At 54.6% G+C, this 19,595-nt stretch overlaps 6 protein-coding genes across 6 annotated transcripts; 3 read left to right on the forward strand and 3 right to left on the reverse strand.

Moving 5' to 3' along the window:
* Positions 1-1,246: 1,246 nt before the first annotated feature.
* On the reverse strand, positions 1,247-1,918 carry PG986_009730 (uncharacterized protein; the record flags this gene model as incomplete). The annotated part of the gene is made up of 1 exon (XM_066845952.1): positions 1,247-1,918. The coding sequence occupies one exon, from the start codon at positions 1,916-1,918 to the stop codon at positions 1,247-1,249; it is 672 nt and encodes a 223-aa protein (XP_066698350.1).
* A 1,574-nt stretch (positions 1,919-3,492) lies between these two features.
* Positions 3,493-3,816, forward strand: PG986_009731 (uncharacterized protein; the record flags this gene model as incomplete). The annotated part of the gene is made up of 1 exon (XM_066845953.1): positions 3,493-3,816. One exon carries the CDS (start codon positions 3,493-3,495, stop codon positions 3,814-3,816), a length of 324 nt encoding a protein of 107 aa, XP_066698351.1.
* Positions 3,817-5,477: 1,661 nt separating this feature from the next.
* PG986_009732 (uncharacterized protein) lies at positions 5,478-7,803 on the reverse strand (the record flags this gene model as incomplete). Its single annotated transcript, XM_066845954.1, has 2 exons — positions 5,478-6,713; positions 6,769-7,803. 2 exons carry the CDS (start codon positions 7,801-7,803, stop codon positions 5,478-5,480), a joined length of 2,271 nt encoding a protein of 756 aa, XP_066698352.1.
* Positions 7,804-11,340: 3,537 nt separating this feature from the next.
* Positions 11,341-12,158, forward strand: PG986_009733 (peptidyl-tRNA hydrolase PTH2-domain-containing protein; the record flags this gene model as incomplete). Its single annotated transcript, XM_066845955.1, has 2 exons — positions 11,341-11,776; positions 11,842-12,158. 2 exons carry the CDS (start codon positions 11,341-11,343, stop codon positions 12,156-12,158), a joined length of 753 nt encoding a protein of 250 aa, XP_066698353.1.
* Positions 12,159-14,083: 1,925 nt separating this feature from the next.
* Positions 14,084-15,462, reverse strand: PG986_009734 (uncharacterized protein; the record flags this gene model as incomplete). The annotated part of the gene is made up of 3 exons (XM_066845956.1): positions 14,084-14,110; positions 14,190-15,010; positions 15,087-15,462. 3 exons carry the CDS (start codon positions 15,460-15,462, stop codon positions 14,084-14,086), a joined length of 1,224 nt encoding a protein of 407 aa, XP_066698354.1.
* A 2,451-nt stretch (positions 15,463-17,913) lies between these two features.
* On the forward strand, positions 17,914-19,395 carry PG986_009735 (AAA family ATPase-like protein; the record flags this gene model as incomplete). The annotated part of the gene is made up of 3 exons (XM_066845957.1): positions 17,914-18,134; positions 18,208-19,108; positions 19,141-19,395. 3 exons carry the CDS (start codon positions 17,914-17,916, stop codon positions 19,393-19,395), a joined length of 1,377 nt encoding a protein of 458 aa, XP_066698355.1.
* Between the last annotated feature and the right edge of the window lie 200 nt (positions 19,396-19,595).

The raw sequence follows: 19,595 nt of genomic DNA on the forward strand, positions 1-19,595 counted from the left end.
TACGATTTGCCATCACCAAGTGTAATCGGTTCAGCTTGCGTTTAGAACAAGTAAGTCATCATGCCAGTCATTACGGCCCACTATTCAAAACAAAATGTAGACACGGTTTAGGGCAAGTGTGAAGAACAAGAGTGACTTACTTAAACTTATGTAGGTTGGCAAGTAAAAGCCTTGAAAGTTAGTCTGATTTGCAATTCTGTACACATCAGAGGCCGGCATATTGGCCGTCATTCTCGTGTTGGAAGTCATCTTGATTTCGCAGATAGGAATTGATATGACCGCAATGTCGGGTCAAGGGGCAAAGTACTATGATGCTGGGCGAAGGCTCTATGAAGAGGACAAGCAAGTAAAACGGTCTACCAATCTACGTTCGATTGGAGCAACTGAGGGCTCAAAGAAAGTCGGAATTTCGCGCAGAGATGAAGGAAAGGCTGCCTGCCCCTTGGAGAAAAAAGGAGAACGATGAGAGTTTGCGAAGTCCTGGACTTGGGAGGATGGGGAGATAATAAGCTATGTGCGGGTGTGCGTGACCACTGGGCGCTCTCGCACATCGGGCTGTACGTGCCCAGCTAGGACAAGGGTTTCTAAATATGCTAATCGATGGGAAGCGCGGCTGGGGTCAGATTCGCGAAGTTCATCTGGTATGCATGGAAAAGTGCAAGAGACAGGGATCAATAGTATTGGCTTCTCTCGGAAAGGATGCTGCAAAAATAGAACATGTACCTTCTCTACGGCCGATCGTACTGATCCTATCGAAAGGGGCGTGCCGTGGCGGTTTGCCTCTTTGACAAGTGGAATTAGGTCCGAGAGTGTACTTGCTGATATGGTGCAGGACAAAGACGAATGATCCCTGAATATTGTATTTTTCAGCTCGTGTGGCTGCAGGATAAGCATACAGATGCTGACATCCTTCTCAGCTACGCACTAATTCTACCAGGCCTGCCCACGCAGCCTCGTCTGACCTTGGCCGAAAACGATGGCAGAAGAATGATCCAGGCGGGTCGACAAAGAGACCTAATCGAACACCACTATCTCAGCCGAGCAAACCTCGGATGCTTCAACACAAGTATGGCGTAATGTCTTGTGTATACCGATTGCAACATATAAGATTGCCTGGCGACCATTCAACGAGGTCCTTCTCCTGCTGTTCAAAAGCTTCCCCAATCCCGGCGTGGTGGCTGAATGCGTGGATGTCGTGATTGTTCTCGGTCGAAGCCCCCTCTGAACTTATATCCATCGCGTCGCTTCACTCTTCGTTCCGGGAGCCCGCGGGACTTGCAGGCGTAATTTGCAGGTCCCCTTCTTCGTCACGGTAGAGTTCGGGGTAGGTTGTCTTCAGCAAGCCGTAGATGCCAAGCCACCAATTGTTTGCCGCTGCGGTCCTGAGATCCGCCACGGTGCGCACGCCTTGCTCCAAAGCGTCCAACGTTCTCTGAGCCGACTCAAAAGTGGCGATGAGGGCTTCGTATTCTCCACTGGCGTGGTCGTAGTCGACCAACTTGATGAGCTCGCGGTCCGCCGCCCATCTGTCCAACACGCCGAAGAAGCGCGCGCCACCGACATGGTTCCGTGCGGCGTCGTGGATGCTACTTGCCTGGAACGGCGTGGTGGCCGGGTCCAACGGAGGGATATGGGGGGTGTCGGGTACCTCGCTCGTGCCGTCGGCGCGCTCCCTGACGATGACGAGTTCGCGGTCGCGGCTTGGGGTAAACGTCCTGCCCCCGGTGAAGGCTTGTTCCAACAGTTTATTCAGCTGCTGTTCATGATGGAAAATGGTATCTCTTGTCAGCGGGTGGTGTGCTTGAAGTGGGTTAGAAAGAAGGCTTGCTGTAATGTGGCTTACCACAACGGAGATTGGAAAGATGCAAACGATGGGGAACCGTCCGTTGGCCCTCCAGGCCGTCTGGTTTGATGCCATCTTCGCTCCAAGTCGAGAAGAAGGCGATGAAGAGATGAGGCAGAAGATGCTCCCCGCCTTGGGTATTCTGTTGGTGAAGGGAAGAAGGCGATGAAGAGGTGAGGCAGAAGATGCTCCCCGCCTTGGGTATTCTGTCGGTGAAGGGAAGAAGGGCAAGTTCTGCCCGTCGTTCTTTCCATGATTATCCTACAAATTTGCTGGGTAGTCAATCAAGGTGTAAAAAGTATCCCCTTGATGGCGACAACGCTGCCCCCCCACCACCATATCGTGCCGTCCTGTGATTACCTAGGGAATAACCAGTGCCGTGGTATAGTGTTTATCCAACTAGTGGTATAATACTTATGGCGACTAAATACTACCTAATTAATAAACGATTAGGCTAATCGACTACTTGCGATAAGTACTTATATAATAGCATACCAAGGGCAGCGTTGTCGTCATTGAGGGGATCTATTTCAATATTGGTTTCCGAGTACTTGCTTAATACTCGAAGCTTCGCGCTCTCCCGAGAGAGTCTCTGCCAGTGCGTGAACTCCAACAACGTGACCACGTCGACAGTGGCATGCGCATCGAGACGGTCCTATTTGAACCGCACATAGACCCTCATGGCGGTGCCCCGGTCCGCGGGCCTGTGGGTGTGGAAAGCCAACACAACTGTACCCTGGCAAAGATCTCTACGGGAACCCCTGACCTGTTGAGTATTCGGGGTTAGGTAAAGCCCTCAATGAACAATTACAGTCTTTATTTCTCTTTTCTGGTGCAATGGGAAGGATCGACAGTGTAATTACTGCTATAGTCGGGTCGCAATCACGTCTCCCCCACTATTATGCTGTCCCTGGAACCCGCTGATCCGCGACCTTTACTTTAACCACCAAATTGTCGGGAACAGACGAAAACATCTTTTCTTCATGTAGCACTGGCTCGGGCCGATTCTGGTCAGCTGCGTCCCGGAACTTGGCGCGGTCATCCTGGAATGGACATAGTCACGATACCATCTGCCCAGTTGACCGCGACGCCGAGGCCAACGCACATCGTGTGTTTGACCCCCTATTATAACTGCCAATCGCTGAAACCGCCTCCTGGATCCCGTTGCTGCCAAGCACCTACACACGTCCGGCAGGATTCGTTCCGCTCCGTTTCTGTCTGGACTAAACTCACCAAATGGCTACCTGGCTCCATAGAAACCGACGAACTGATCGGCAGCTGAATGGAGCCAGGTCGCGTTTACGGGGCTCTTTGTGGGGGACGCGGAACGCACCCGCCACGCCGCCAGGGGATTTTGCACGCTAAAGCACGAAACGGATGGGAACCACCGCATATCCTCCCCCCTTAACCCCAGGCGAAGAGCTTCGAATAGGGCCTATAAATGCTTTGCAGGAATCCGAGAGGCGCTTGTTGAATTCGACCCCTTATCCGCCGCCTATCGCCAATCATCTCACTGCCAGCCTATTGAGCCCGCCGCGACAACTGAACGCCAACACATGTCAGTAAGCCCCTTGGAGCAGAAACCATCTTGATACTGACCAAGTCCCAGTACACTCTACTTGCACACATCCCAAACCCACAAACCAAAAATGCCCGCCGTAGCCTTCGCCGCCTACCCCAAGGGCGCCAACATGAACCTGGACTACTACAAGACCAAGCACGTGCCCTGGGTCTTCGGCCTGTGGCAGCCGTACGCCAAGGCCTACCGCCTGCTGACGGGCGACGGCGGCGCCTGCCCCTACGAGGTCATCATCGAGGTCGACCTCGAGCACCGCGACGACCTCGACAAGGCCAACGCCGCGCTCAGCCCCGAGCAGGCCAAGGCCATCGAGGACGACCTGGCCAACTACAGCCAGAAGCCGCCCGTCTTCTGGGTCCTGGACGTGCAGAAGCGCAGCTCCGATGCGGCTTAAGCGGGGGCAGAGCGTTAGCGATGACGGGGCGGGACGGGAAAGGCGGGGTATGATGGGAGGAAGCTGAGCGATTTATACCCATGGTTGGAGGAAGGCATCGGCTTGTATGCGGTGGTCGGCTATCAATGGTTACTCAATATGAGATTTGAATTCAAGCGATTGCCAATTACCACGCCCTCCTTGTCGGCATTCCTCAGCCCTGACGAATGATTACGTTTTGTACCACCAGATGCTGGGAGAGGGGACCCCTTCATTCAGTAAATTGAGCCCGCTTTCAGGTATCTGATGCCAAGGGGGACAGGCACCACTTGAGTGCATAGGGGGAAGGGTCAAGTGCCTTGATATCTTGCTTCTCCGTCAACGGTGGTTGAGTGGTACGGATGACCGAGTGCCAAGACCCCCCAGGTGCACGATTGGGACTTTCCTTCGCAGCTCCGCAGCAGCCACAAAAAAATGGCAGAGGGAAAAACCGCAATTGAAGTCGAATCAGTTCGAATCGTCGCAGGGCCATGGCGCCGTTTCACAGTCCATCCTGTGCCCCCGCCGAGGAACCCCATCGCCGTAGCAGGTAGCCAGCTTGAGCGGCCAATCCAGACACCTGCGATTGCCCCAGCGCACGAGCAGCTGCGGGTGGCAGCGTCGGTCGCAACACGAGAGGAGCAATCCAAGACAGCCTATATGATGCTAAAATTGCTCCCATTGTCGACAAATGGACACTGGGAACTGGCGTCTAGAATATAACGCATCGCTCGGTCGGAACCATAGAGGCCGGCAAACCAGTTCGATCCACCCTTCGTCCAGAGGCACAGCAATAAACTGTCACTGGGTGATAGCGTACCTAGACCCGGAAAGTAAGAGATTGCGGTCTGTGAAGACACATCTAGAATACTTGGATACCTACCTACCCCCTGGTCCTCGAGGCCCCAATAGGGGTACAGAACGTATTCAGACCATCTAGTGCAAATCACATTCATCTCCTTCACGAAGGTCGCATACACCAGAGGCAATGTTTGCAATGTAATGTCATTTGCTCGGCCAAGCCGTGGGGATATCATCAAAGCGCATGTAGGCTCGCTCGTCTTCTTCTCGGCTGCCAGTCATCGCCGCCACTGCTCCCTCCCTATGGCATGAGTTTGTCTGCCATCTTGTCCTTTCGCCTGACTCCCTTGCTTCTTCCCACCACCGCCCATACAATGATGGCCTATGTTGCTGTTGTCGTTGTCGCTGGTTATGATGACGAAGCTGCCGGCGCCGAACCCTGTATTCTGGACATACATACATACATACTCGTTCGCTGAAGTAGGTGCCCCCTTTTCCTCTGTGGGCCATCCAGCCGAGAGACATTGCGACTTCCTTCACCATGTAAATCGGGGGAAAAATGTACAGTAATACGCCTTCGCGCCTCCTCTCTTTCCGCTTGATTATAAAAACTTGAAACATTCGCTGAAAGTCAACTGTACAATGGATGGGTCTGGCCAGTATTGTCCAGAACCGGTTGCTGCGTAGAGCCCGCGTCGTAGCAAAGTTGGCGATACTCTTGCATGGAACGTCGTCGCAATCGTACTATACATTACACGTACAAGGAGATTTTGGTGGCCGAGGTAGCCGTGATCGAGACGCGCGCCGGGTGCTTCGAATACAGTCTTCTGGGCCATTTATCCTCAACCTCGAGCGCCATTAGTCATCGAGTTTGCGACATCGACCAGCTCGCGCACCGGCGTGAACCCGTCCCTCACCCGGATCGCCCTCCGCAGGACCTTGAGAACCACGGGCGCTGCTTCGTCCGGGCTAGACCAGGGCCCCAGGCGATCGATGAGTCTGGCGACCTCACCGCCGCCGTAACCATCTGGATCGTCCAACTTTTTTCTAGCTTGCTCCGCCATCTTCCAGGTCGTTTCCTGGTCCTTCACGTTTTGCGACATGTCGCGCGCAATATTGCTATCCAGGGGAAGCGAGTTGATTGCCCGACCAGTCCAGACTTGGCATATACTGAAGAGGCGGAGCAACAGAGCATGTACCTCCCCCGAGCTCTGACATTCATGCCTATACAATCTGAGCAGAGGGAAGATGCTCTTCCAGTGAGAGGGGTCACGTGCTTTTCGCTCCGCATCGCGAGATTCGTCGAGAGCCTGGAAGCCGACCATGTAAGAAAGCACAATCTGGATGGCCATGGCCATGCCGTGCAGGCGTTCGTCGTGTGACATCTGCGGCGGCGCGTTGCCTCCGGGCGGTGGCTTCAGCGACTTTTCCCTCGCATGCTTGAGGCGCGTGCCCAAGCCTTGATAGTCTGCGCATCTCTTCTTCAACCGACCGACCTTCTCCAGGTCCGCGGGTGTATACCGGCGATCCGACGATGTGGGAGGCGCTGGCGTGGTGTTGACTGCCCCAGGCGTACCAGCCTGGGAGCTGCTCGACGCCACACGTTGCATGGTAACGCTTTGCTTAGAAGGCGTTGCCGGCTGTGCAATGTCCGACGTTCTGGGTCGTTTCGTCGCAGCCGGCGGCTCGTTGATGTCAGGACCCATGCGCGGCCGTTTCCTAGCGGTCGTCGCCGGCTCAACACTGACAGACCGATCGCGGCCTGCGTGCTCTTCCTTCTTGATGCCCTCCGACATATCCCGCTTCGCAGTGTCCGTCTTCTTAGGTGGTAATGCCAAGAGGCGTGATATCGTCTTGGCAAGTCTCTTTGGAAACTTCATCTTGACGACCAGCTTTGTGTCCTCTTCCCTCTTCACTTCCTTCTTCTCCGTCTTCTCGGATCCCTTGCTTTCCACATGTATGGTATCTTCCCTATCCTTCTTGATCGACTTGGCGGGGCCTTTGCGTGCGGTGCTTTGGGAATCCAAAGCATTGCTCTTCTGGCTCGACGTCGGCGTAGACTTTTGCGACGCCTCAACCTTGGGTTTCAGGATGCCATCTTTCAGCCCCTTCTCGATCTCGTCTCGGATATACTCGGGCAAGGGCGAAAGGAGCGGCGGGATCTTGGATTTTGTCTTTTTTAGGGGACGGGTCCGGGTCTTCGCGTGGCTTCTTGGAAGCTTTCGAGTCTGCTGGCTTCTTAGCAGCCGGTCGCGTGATCTCGTAGTCGTCCGCCGAGAAGCCGAGTGGAGAGAGCAGCGAAGGCACAAAGGGCTTCTCCTTTTTCGGTGTGCCATGACTGCTGTTCATCGACTTCTGGAACCCGTTGACCTGACTGCTCGGCCGCGGAGACGCACTGTCTTTTGTTGAGTTGCTCAGAGCCGACCGACCGTTAACCAGCGCCGAACTCTTCAAATCTTTCGAGGGTTTCTTCGCATGAGAAGCTGGCCGATCATTGACCTGAGGTGTCGTAGATTTGGAATGAAGCGAGGAGGCCTTCCCATTAGGCATTGGGCTTTCCAACTTTGCGCGCTTAGCAGCTCTGTCGTTGTCAAGCGTATCTGACGGCCGCTTCTTCTTCTCTGGCGAAGGACTCCTAGGCCGTTTCATGTCTGGCTTCGGCGGAAGGCTGGGGTGAGCCTTCTTCGGTTCGGGATCACGACCCATCTCTCTTGCGACAGAGGGCGGCTCGAGGTGTTTCTTGTGGCCGGGTGCTGGCTCGGTCGCCGACTTGTTTGCCGTGGCCGAGTTGGACTGCGAGGTAGCGGGTTTCTTAGGGGCGTCGCCCTCCGCGGAAGCTGGTTGGTTTTTCCTATTCTTGTAATCCTTCAGCGACAACTTGGTGACGGGCTTGTTGGGGTCCGTCCGTGGGGTTTGGGCGGCAAGCGCATTCTTGTATTCAATCTCTGGCTCCTTGATGATGTCGAACTCTGCTCTGGTGAAGAGGACGCCGCGGTCGACGTCATGCAGATAGGTCATGTACTGGAGTTGGGTGATGATGTCTTCTTCCGGACGGGAATTATTCGCCGGGAGCGCGTATTGGGCGGTGGCCGAGATGGAGAGATGGTGTGGGTGACCAGGCAGATAGGCGTTGATTAAGGTCCCTATCGATTTCGCTGTCCCCTCCATGGTTCTTTTCCCTTTGTTCTCATGCAACCTTGGCGTGTTGCGCGCACAGCCGCAAGACGATCATGAAAGGAATAGTTTCTTTGTCCCGGTTTGAACGTAGACATGCGAGATCCGACCGGGGTCTGGAGACTGGGCTGCTTCAACTACCTGTTGTCATGATTAGTTTCGCTGCACATGGCTTTTGTGGGCAAGATAGCATATTCAAATGCGGAAGCTTGAATCCAATGGCGCGACATTTGCGTGTTCTGGGATCAAGCAGGGGCAACAACAATAGCTTTCTGGGGAGTACGAAAGCTCGGGGGAATTGCGCCCGGCAAACCATTTGGACCAGACAACGCGGCAATTGCGATACAAAGAGAGCTAGACTAACCGGCTGGGTATATGATGTTGTTTGTGCTTGGTGCCGCAGCGATCGATGCACGCCCGATGCGTAATGGACAAGCAACTCTTGTCGTCGTCGCCCTGGATATATTTCGTGTTGAAGAAGCGCGCAGTGCGGCGGCGACGTTCATGTGCCTCGGATCTCTACCAATGTAGCAATTACTGTCCAACCTCCAATGAGCCTATGCGACAGGTCGCCCAGCGCATCTCCCACCAAAAAAGGGACCGCGTCAGCAGCGTCGGGAGGCTCGTCGTCACGTATCGCGCGAGATCGATGGGCTAGATCCACAGCAGCATGCGACGCGAAGGACCCGCGGTAGTCGAGGATGGCGTGCCAATTGCGGTTCTTGGGGGAGGGTCGTTGGTGGCCAGCGTGGTATCGCGGTATGGCTATCGGTAACGTAATGATCGTGTGTTGGTTTGCTGCTGGGAAGGAGTAGGCTACTGTAGGTAAGGTACGGTTCGCTTGGGGGTGGAATGGAGATAATCAGAAAGCGGGAGGAATCTACGGTAAGGATGTTTGGGACTGGAACTGGGAGCGGTCCCCGAATTGCAAGGATGTGCTGGATGCGCTACTACAAGGAACCTGCGATGCCGTAGGGCGCCGACAAGTGATACAGCTAGAAAATGGACGATACGGAGCGCCAAAAAAAAAGGAAATAAATGGGGAACAACACATCAGAATGTGCCCCAGAAGGTGTCGTGTCTCTAGCAGCCGCCTCCTAGGTTAAGTTGGTATACCAAGTAGGTATGTGTGTGTGTGTGTGTGTATGCACGCAACAACTGCAAAAGAAAAGAGGAAGAAGAAAAAAAGATACCTGAGGTCACAATGGTCTGCCCAAACAAGCTGACCGAACTGAACTGGGCGAAAGGTGAGGAGGGGGATCGATGGCAGCGGCGAAGGCGGCAGACAGAGCAGACAGGTCACAGAGCCCAGCAGAGCAGTAGAGGGGAGACAGGACAGGACAGGACAGGACAGGACAGGACAAGGCACTGCTGCGGCGGGTGGTGGTAACACAGGGAGGGCAGATAGGCGGGCGGGCAAGCCAAAATGTGGATGCGGGCGGACGGCAAGCAGGCGGGCGGGCATGGGAAGGGAACAACAATGGACTTCTTCTTCTCTTCCCCTTCCCTTTCCCTGCCCTTCTGATTGGCCTGGGGTTCCTGGCTTTGCCCTTTTGAGGTCTCGCTAGAAGCCATGAGACCCCGTAACAGATGACGGGTCGCGTCCAAGTTAGGGGTGCAACAGTAGCAATCATCCATCCATCCAGAGCAACTGATGGCTTGCTTTTCGTAGGCTGGTTGTCAATATAGTCACATCGCTCATCGTCTTCCCTCACTTACCCGTTCTACCCCCGGTGTCAAGGCGGTGGTTCATCATGCCGCCAGCAGAGACACGGATAGGACCCCGGGCTAACTACATCCAGGCCGAAGCTATACAGTCCGATATCTCACGAACCCTCGCATAATACAAAGTAAACTGATAGCCGTTCAATCATTATAGACCTCGAAAGAACGATATAACCATGCATCGTGACCGTTGTTGCGTCTCATGGCCACTGGTTACACCGGAGGCTCCTCGACGTCCCTCCCTCCTACTGGCCAGCCCGCATTGATGTACTGTACTGTACTGTACTGTCGGTGATCAGAGTTTCGGCAAACTGCACCTGGCAAGAACTCCACGTAACACACCCGCCTGCAGACCAGCCCGTGGTGCGTGGTGTCCAGGTTTGTATACCGAGATTGATCAAAGGACGTACATGATCTGTAGTCTCTGTCTTACTAAACGGTATATATGTTTCTCTCACGATATAGCTGCATCGCGCATCGCCATCCCGGGCTTATAGAACTTACACTGCCTACTATATCTACAACTGCCCGTTCTCCGGCAATTTGGAGACGGATGTATAAGCCAAGCAGGCTTGTACCGTTGTAGGAGGAGAGCATTGACCCAAATAGGCGATGATGGACGGGTATCTCGTCAAAACGCCCGCCAACCCAGCCTATCACGCCAGCCATTAAGCTTTCAGCCAAGGAACAGCGTCGGACACGCCACGAAAACAAGAGGATGCCGTCCCGTTTGTTTCCGATTTTCATCAATTGGAACATGCTCATATCGGCGAGTCTTGCTCGCTCCTCTTATTCGGCAGTCGTTCTCTCCCTCCAACTCCCAGCGTAGCATGGCGTACAATGGCGGCTTACTAGCTCAATCCCACGCCAGCCCCGGAGCCACGTGCTGCGACCAATTGGAGTCGCAAACCCGAGCAGTTGGGATTGAGGTGTGTATTTGCCAATTCCCAGTGGTTGCTCAACAGCGTAACATGTAATACCTGGCTGGGAATTGCTTGCATTACAGCAAACATCAAGAGGTTCTATGTATCTATCTATTTACGCTTCTGCGTCAAGGCCCGCCGACCAGTGCATGTTGGGAAATGCGATACGGGAATAATGATAGAGGTTGAGCTTGATTGGTAGGCAGATGCGCTAGATCAAACGGCCGATTTATCAGATGTGCATCTGGGGAGGCATCGGATTGCTGGGAGGGAAACGAGTAATTGAGCTCCGAGCCCCAGCTAGCAGCGGTAGCTGTAATAAGCCTCGGATCTTTTGCGATGACACCAGGCCAGGTGAGCCCGGGCTGGGATGTCGCGGATTTCGCATGCTTCGATCGCGATCTGGGGGAGGGAGGGAGAGGCGCTGCTAGAGACACTGCAGGCCCGTGTGGGTACGACGACCCCTGAAACGACACCAGCCCGTGTCAGCCAGTCAGCCAGAAGCAGACCTTCTTGTATGTAGGCCGGCGCAAGGCTGCGCGTGGGGCACCACTTCCAGGGCACTGCAGAAACGGAAACGGCAGTTCGTCCCTTGTCTCAACTCCAGCAAGGAAGGGGAGCTGGCGAAATTCTGAAGCTGTCCATAAAATTTCCCGGGATAAGCTCCTTTAGTTCAGCCTCATTGACGTCGATCGTCTCTTACCTTAACGTTTTATCTCAACGCATTGCTTAGCTGCGAGAACCACAAAATCTCCCCCGCGAACTGCCACACCACCTACCAAGATACTGTCCAACCTTTTTTCGCTGCCTCCCCGCCCCCCACACCCAACCAACCGATCAAGCGCACGATCAAACCCAACAAACACCCGCCACCACCCCAAAAATGTCGACCCATAACACCGGCACCCAGTCGGGCCCCGTGGGCATCATCCTGACGACGAGCATCGTCGCCTTCATCTCGGGCTTCGCCCTCGGCGTCTTCACCATCCGGGGCTACCTCGTCAGCCCGAGCCTGTCGGCCGAGCGCCGCGCCAACTACGAGGACCCCGTCGAGTCCGAGGAGTCCGACATTGACGACGACACCCTGCTCGACCACGCGCCCAACTGGGGCAACAGCCTCGACGCCGACCGCCGCCAGGGCCTGCGCGTCACCAGCGCCGGCGCCAAGAAGAAGGCCAAGAAGGCCGCGGCAAAGGAGGAGGAGAAGCTGGTCGATGTTAGTGAAGGCAGTGGCCCCGCGGCCGCCGCCGACATGCTCAAGTCGAACGAGGAGTGCAAGCTGGTGCTGGTAGTACGGACAGATCTCGGCATGACCAAGGGTATGTTGTTCTTTCCCCTTTACTTGTCTAATCGCAAATAACTAACCTCAAAACCTTACCCATAGGCAAAATCGCCGCCCAAGCCAGCCACGCCACCCTCGCCTGCTTCAAGTCCCTCTCCCGCTTCCCCGCCGGCTCGCCCCAAGCGCAGCTCCTCAAGAAATGGGAGCGCGCCGGCCAGGCCAAGATCGCCGTCCAAGTGAAGTCGCAGCAAGAGCTCATGGACCTCAAGGCCCGCGCGCGTTCGCTCGGCCTGACCGCCGAAGTCATCGCCGACGCCGGCCGCACCCAGATCGAGGCCGGCAGCTTCACCGTCCTGGGCGTCGGCCCGGGCCCCAAGAGCGTCATCGACCAGGTCACCGGCGGCCTCAAGCTGTTATAGAGGGAAACAGCGGAAAAGATAGGTCATGCATGACGACACACTGCGACGGAGGGAAAGCCGTACAGGCTTGGCTGGGTGTACTATATCGTGACGGGCAAGAGGGAAAGGGTTTATGTGACGATGGATCATGATAGAACATAGATAGTTAGATGGCGTTTGGACCATGAAAAGTAAATACGCACTTGAAATATATTGAAGCCCTAAGCATATAAAGGACCACCCTTGATATGATAACTCTCTATAAATGATCGACGGGCCATGCATACAATTAGATATTATATTCAATGCGCCTACATGAACCCTGATTCGTATCGCACATTACGGTATGAGCAGCACTTTCGCAAAAATCAGGTTTGTTCATTAATCCATCCGCTCGTCAACTTGAGTCGTTGATGTGACCCAAGGAAATACATACAGTATCGTACTATGTACAGCTACTCAACAAATATCAGAGAGAGCATTCAGTCATCCCATGCGCGAAAGGATAGGTGTATGTACGCGTGGCGTAGCCCCCGTGTTTCAACCCCTATGCTTTCCACGCTATAGGTTTTCCCCTTCCCTTCGCTTCACTCCCTGAAATCGATATAACACACTGGCCCATGTGGCCAAAAAGCAAAATCAAATGCAACCCTGGGGTATCATGCTCGACGCCTTAGTACGCCTCGCTACGCCGCAAAATGTTGAGATCCTCGGGATCTCCAGTCTGACTCATTCAATGATGTGGGTAAGGGCAAGTCGCAGGTGGTGGGGGTGGCAGTGTGGCCACTAGTTCCCTCCAGGACGGAAGTCTCCAAAGGAACCGTTGTGAGCCAGGGCGGCGTTGGCCATGGCAGCGGCGTTGTTGTTATCCATCCTCTGCCTCTTCGCCATACTCCCTGAAGACGAAGGCCTCCCCATGGGAGATCCAGGCCGCTTAGGCGGGGCTGGGACAACCCGGTCAATAAGGGACGTGACCTTTTCTTCTAGCTGCTTAAGCCTCTTGCCATTAACCTCGATCCGGGGCCCGAACATTGAGTAGTTCTGGTCAACCTGGCCGACCATCTGGTCCCAAAGCTGCTTAGTCCCTATATGACTGATTTGCGAGTTGACCGTGGTCACCTCCAAGCTCAGGCGCTCGACCCGACCAATAAAGTCCATCATTTGACCACGGAAGTTATCCAGCTGAGTATTGCACGGCATCAGTATCTCTCTCCTCAGCTGCTCGGCTAGCAGGGAGGAGAGCTCGCTCTTCATGACTTGCATGCGTGCGTCAAACTGCTCATCGGTGATCACAGCAGTCTGGTTCTCAGCAGCAGCCTGTGGAGTTTGCTGCGTAGTTGGGCCCTGGTTGCTCTCGGACTCGAGCTTCGCAACCCTTGCGATCAGCTCATCCACCCGCTCGGCAAGAGACTCCGTCTGCCTCGTCATGGTATCCTGCACAAGGCTAATAAGCCTCTCGATGTTGGTCTTCATCGCAGCCCGCAGCTTGTTAATTTCTTCGGTCTTCTGGCGGTTGCCGTCTTCTATCTCTTTGCGCATCTCCGCCCGCAAGTCATCATCGGGAACGGGGGGTGTTGGTTCTTGGACAAGTCGACCGCCTTGTCCTTTGAGCTTCTCTACCTCGCGCCGCAAGTGTTCAATATCGTCCTCCTGTTTCGGGAGCTTGTGGGCAGCTCCGCTTTCCTCCCATTCGTTCGTGACCGCTAGGAGTGCATCGAGATCCAAGCTGCGGAGTTGGCCTTCCAGCTTACCCGTTCTGGTCTGCACCGCACCAAGATCGTTACGCAACTGTTCGATAGCCGCCACCTCGCCGACCAACATTTTCAGCTTGTCGTTGATGTCGACGAGGAAGGGGGACGACTTTGCGGAACTGAGCGCGCCGATTCTATCCTCGTGCTCCTTCGCCTGCCTCTTAAGGTCGGCGATGTCTTCGGAGACTTCGTCCTTCACGTCATCGAGGTTAGACGTGGACGCTTTAGTTGAGACGGCAGCACGAATGGTCGCAATTGCAGAATCAACTTCGGCCCCACGCCGTGTAGCCTCCCGACTTACCTTGGACACATCTTCCATCAAGGTTGTGACCTCGGTCTGGATCTTGCTGTGGTCGCCTTGCAACTGGTTTTGTCGAGCGTCCAAGGCTGCGCAACTCGAATACAACCCAGCAGCCGATGCACCGGCCTTTTGTTCGACGTCGGAAATCGTCTGCGTGATGGCGCCAAGACCGGATTGAAGCTCCTTCACGTCCGCTTCCGTTTGACAAATTGGCATCTTGAGCTCTTCAATCTCGCCTTGTGCCTTCGAGAGATCCTTCTCCAAACCAGCGGTTCTTGTCGACAGAGTCTCCTCCATCTTCTTCTCCAGATCGGCAACCTTCGTATTCAGCTTCTCTTCCATCTTCTTCTCGAGCGCGGCGACTCTCATATCGAAGGCGTCTTCCATCTTCTTCTCCAGAGTCGCCAACGCAGGCGGGTCCAGAGATTGTTTGCTAGGCGCGTCCGGTGGCGGTTGCATCGTGGCGGAATAAATGGCCGTCGCGATGTTTTCGAGATAATCCGCCATAGGTTCGTCGAACGACCTGTAACGCGAGTTGATGTCGTCCCACTCCTTCTTGTCGCGCTCCTTGAGTCGCTGCTGGGCTTCGAAAAGAGATGAGTGGTCGTTTCGATTAGCGCCGAGGCTGTCCATGCTACGTTTCCGCTCGTCCATTTCCCTCTTCTTCTTGTCTCGCTGCGCCGAGGCAATCGTGCGCTTTCGGATCTGCTCTTCCCATTCCCATAGCTGGTCGAGGATTGGCTGGAGTTTGGGGTTTTTGGCTTTCGGGGCGGTCTGCGCAGGACGTTGTGGACTTGGTGCGTACGCTGTTGCGCTGGGAGCTGTTTTGGCTGTTACAATGTTAGCCAGAGAAAATGCAAACCCTGTTTTGTTGCTTCCCAGGCATCAAGGACTTACATGCTATCGATGGTTTATAAGGGGACGGGCCGGTGCCACGGGTCGTACTCATGGGTGAGCTCTTTGCAGACGATGTAAGTAGTCGCGGGCCCGTAGGAATATTTGTGTTCAATTGCAGGTCCTCTCTCGCCTTGGCCCGGTCTCTCCCTCTGTCGCAACTCTTGTCACGGTCATCTCGATAGTCGCGAGGGTCCGATTCCCGCCGACTCGAGCTCTTATCCCCGCTCCGGGAATTTTCACGGTCGCGATCACGCTCACGGTCTAGGGGTCGGTAGGACTGGTAGTTCTCGCCGCCGCCGCCGCCGCCGCCATACCCGCTGGACCGTCGTCGGTCGTCCGAGAAGCCCGTCTGCTTCGTCGAGTAGGAGGGCGCCATCGTCTCACGGTGCTCGTGGACCAGCTCGTGGCAATCACGCGGTCGCGGGTGTAATATTGCTATGTCTGGATGGTGCCACGGTTCGAGAAAGAGGTTGTGCAGAATGGCAAATGAAACACGCGACACGCTATAATGACTCAGAAGGACCAGAGTTCAGACAGCAGACCTAATCTGCCAAAAGTCTCTCTATCACTCTCTTTCAGCCAGCAACTGCAGATGGCCCTAGCTGCATTGCAGCAGCCACGCATATGCAAGACACAATTTTGCTGGTTCAGGTTGTGAATAGACACAGGTTGAGTTGTCGTAGCGTCAAGACAGAGGCGGGTTGCGAAATGGTAAAGGTGTAGGGGTCTTCCTTCTGAATTTGTGGGTGGTTTGTGACTAGCCCCGTCTTCTGTCCGGCACTTAAAAAGAGATGCGGCTCGGCGACTAGCTACAGACGGTCCGAAGGTGTAATGGCAGTTCGGCGATGGCTACAACCTAGGAACCGGGAAGTATTAGGAACCTGCTTCTTCGGGGCCAATGGCTGCGCCCAAAAGCGTGAAGGAGTAAGTGGTGGCGATGTCAACAGAGAAGCCGAACTACCTACTTACCCAACCAACACAGCTGGAAATCGTCGAAATGCTGTTGGGAGAGGAAGTTGCACCCAACATAGCTGGGGACCTGCTGGCTTTGGTAGCGAAGGAGGATTGAAATTTGCGACGCAGAACTGTGGCCACATATACAGAATCAACTCGTTGGACAATGGGAGGGCATGTCAATCGAGTGTGTTTGTGTGTGTGTAAGTGACTGATGAGTATATGTGCGTGTGTTTGTGTACATATATTCGATGGCAGTGTAGTGCGCGAATGGGCGTGAATTAATTAATATCACTTGCACATTAGCTGCTATGGGAAGCGACGGCAGGAAGAGTGGGCTATTGACGGAATCGACGAGTCGGGAGCAACCCATGGCATTGCATGGTGTTTTTTGACCAGGTTGTCGTTCATAGCACCAGGAAGTGCGTTTGCATCACGGGGATGAAGTCGTCACAAATCCAGGAGATCCAGCTCCAGAAATCGGGACCCGGGCAATAGCATCAAGACACTGAAACAACCAGATCAGCCCACCTTCACACCGATAGTCAATAGATGGAACAACCGTCATAGAATCCAGTTATTGCGGTGCTATATTTGATGGCGCGTGGGTGGCAGCGAGTATCTAAGACAAATCTAAGCCAGTGGATCGTCGGGTAATTACCTACATATATGGATGTACTTATCTAAAAGTAAGCAACAGTTACCGAAACACCACCTCCTCACCCACGTCCAAGTGTTTACTTCTGGTGAAAGCTGCACATATGGATGGGTAAGCTAGCTCCTCCCATTTCGTGGATGCAATATCTTTACAAGTACCAATATGAGTTGGTACGGGAATGCAGCCACGTACAATGCCATCAGCTCAGCTTAGCTCCTCCGGATATGCAAACGCTACTAAAATGGACTTCGTACACAAGTGACGGGAACCTGACATTGCATGACGCAGCATAGAATCTTCCTTCCCCTCTTCGTCTCTTTCATTCGAGGGCAAGAGGGAGAGTAAACACATCAGCAACAAACGGGCGATGACATCCCGTGTCAATAGATGGCCGTGGAAGCTACCCCCAGAGATCTCGTCTATCTCGTGGTTGCACCTGCAAACGGAGCTTTGTTGACGGCAACTTGTTTGCTTTCCAACTGAGGAGACCAAGTGCGGACAACGACTTGACTGGCTGCGCTTTCGAATGTCCAGCTACGCCAAGAAATCCCCTGACGGCAGGAAACACTGAGGTCGTACAAGAACCAGCATTGGGAATGAAAAAGCAAAACTTCGATTAGACTTCGGATTATCTGATTCGCTGCCTCCTCTCACCGCTGTTGTCGCATCGCGGCATGGTGACTGATCACTACCAAACGCGTCAATAAAGAAAGAAAATATACACAAGCATAAGTCCCAAACGGGAATACTCGTAAATCCAGAGTTCTCGCTGGTTGCTGGATGGCGAAGAAGCGGTTCAGATCGGAGCGGCAGTTGGTACTTCAGAGTATATAGCTGAAGCTGTGGCTGGTTCCTGATCAAAGCTCCAGCCTCAGATCCAGAACGATAAGCGCCACAGGATCCAAGCTCCATCGCAACACGCGTGCCAGTCGGCTGTCATGGCTAGATTTCCAGCATTGAATTTTGCCAGCCTCAGCTGTCCCAGAGCTCTCTAATACATACAAGCAAACCGCCCATTGAAATTGACCAACACCAATCCAACCTTGTCGCAAAGCAAAACGGTTTCTTTCTCGACAGTCACCCCGGCAATTCCCCAGCGAGTCGGTTATTGACCCGATAATTCTTCAAAATGGCGGCTGTAGGTTATCATTGCGACCTCCAAACAAACATGTAGCTTGACTTACTGACAGCGCCTTTCTGGTTGTATAGCCCGTGATGACCGTCGGCGAGAGCAAAGAGCTGCGAGGCTTGAACCTCATCGCGGCGCACTCCCACATTCGAGGCTTGGGCGTTGACCCCGACACATTAGAACCGCGACAGTCGTCGCAAGGACTGGTGGGACAAGAGAAGGCCCGGAGAGCGGCGGCGGTGATTCTCGAGATGATCAAGGTCGGCAAGATTGCTGGCCGGGCCGTCCTGATCGCAGGTCCTCCAAGGTACGTTATTTTTACCTGGCTTCTTGCTCTATTCAGTACGCGCCCAAAACTAACACTGGGTTTCCTCTTGCAGCACAGGAAAGACCGCCATCGCGACGGGCATGGCGCAGTCCCTCGGTCCCGACGTCCCCTTCACCTCGCTCGCCTCGTCCGAAATCTTCTCCCTCGAGATGTCCAAGACCGAAGCCCTGACGCAGGCGTTCCGCAAATCGATCGGCGTGCGCATCAAGGAGGAGTCCGAAATCATGGAGGGCGAGGTGGTCGAGATCCAGATCGACCGGTCCGTGACGGGCGGCGCCAAGCAGGGAAAGCTGACCATCAAGACGACCGACATGGAGGCCGTCTACGACATGGGCGCCAAGATGATCGACGCCATGACCAAGGAGCGCGTCATGGCCGGCGACATCATCAGCATCGACAAGAGCAGCGGCAAGATCACCAAGCTCGGCCGCTCCTACGCCCGCTCGCGCGACTACGACGCCATGGGCGCCGACACCAAGTTCCTCCAGTGCCCCGACGGCGAGCTGCAGAAGCGCAAGGAGGTCGTCCACACCGTCACCCTGCACGAGATCGACGTCATCAACAGCCGGACCCAGGGCTTCCTGGCCCTCTTCAGCGGCGACACGGGCGAGATCCGCAGCGAGATCCGCGACCAGATCAACACCAAGGTGGCCGAGTGGAAGGAAGAAGGCAAGGCCGAAATAGTCCCCGGCGTGCTCTTCATCGACGAGGTGCACATGCTCGACATCGAGTGCTTCAGCTACGTCAACCGCGCCCTCGAGGACGACCTGGCCCCCGTCGTCATCATGGCTTCGAACCGCGGCCACTCCAAGATCCGCGGCACCGACTACAAGAGCCCCCACGGCCTGCCCCTCGACTTCCTCGACCGCGTCGTCATCATCCAGACCCAGCCCTACTCGCCCGAAGACATCAACAAGATCCTCGCGATCCGCGCCGCCGAGGAGGAGGTCGACGTCTCCCCGACGCCCTGGCCCTGCTCACCAAGATCGGCCAGGAGGCCGGCCTCCGCTACGCCAGCAACCTCATCACGACCTCCCAGCTCGTCTGCGCCAAGCGGAAGGCCAAGCAGATCTCCATCGACGACGTGCAGCGCAGCTTCAAGCTCTTCTACGACCCGGCCCGGAGCGTCAGCTTCGTGACCGCGTCGGAGAAGAGGCTGATTGGCCAGGACGGAGCGGTGGATTTCGCGATTACAAATGGCGGTGGACAGGGAGGCGATGCCATGGAGATTACTAGCTAAATGTCTTGTTGTTTATATTGAAGAAAGGCGTTCGTTGGCTTATTACACGAGAGTTGAAAGCAGAATGAGCTTGCTTATACCAAAGTGCAGTACGGCGTTCAGTGGGCTATTAAAATGGATAATGAGAAGAAGCTTTGCCAGAATCAGTCAGTCATAGAGTCTTGTATTATACTAAATACGTTTCACATGTTTTTATTCGT

This window comes from Apiospora aurea (assembly GCF_038362705.1).
Source record: "Apiospora aurea strain CBS 24483 chromosome Unknown utg000006l_segment0_segment0, whole genome shotgun sequence".
NCBI lineage: Eukaryota > Fungi > Ascomycota > Sordariomycetes > Amphisphaeriales > Apiosporaceae > Apiospora > Apiospora aurea.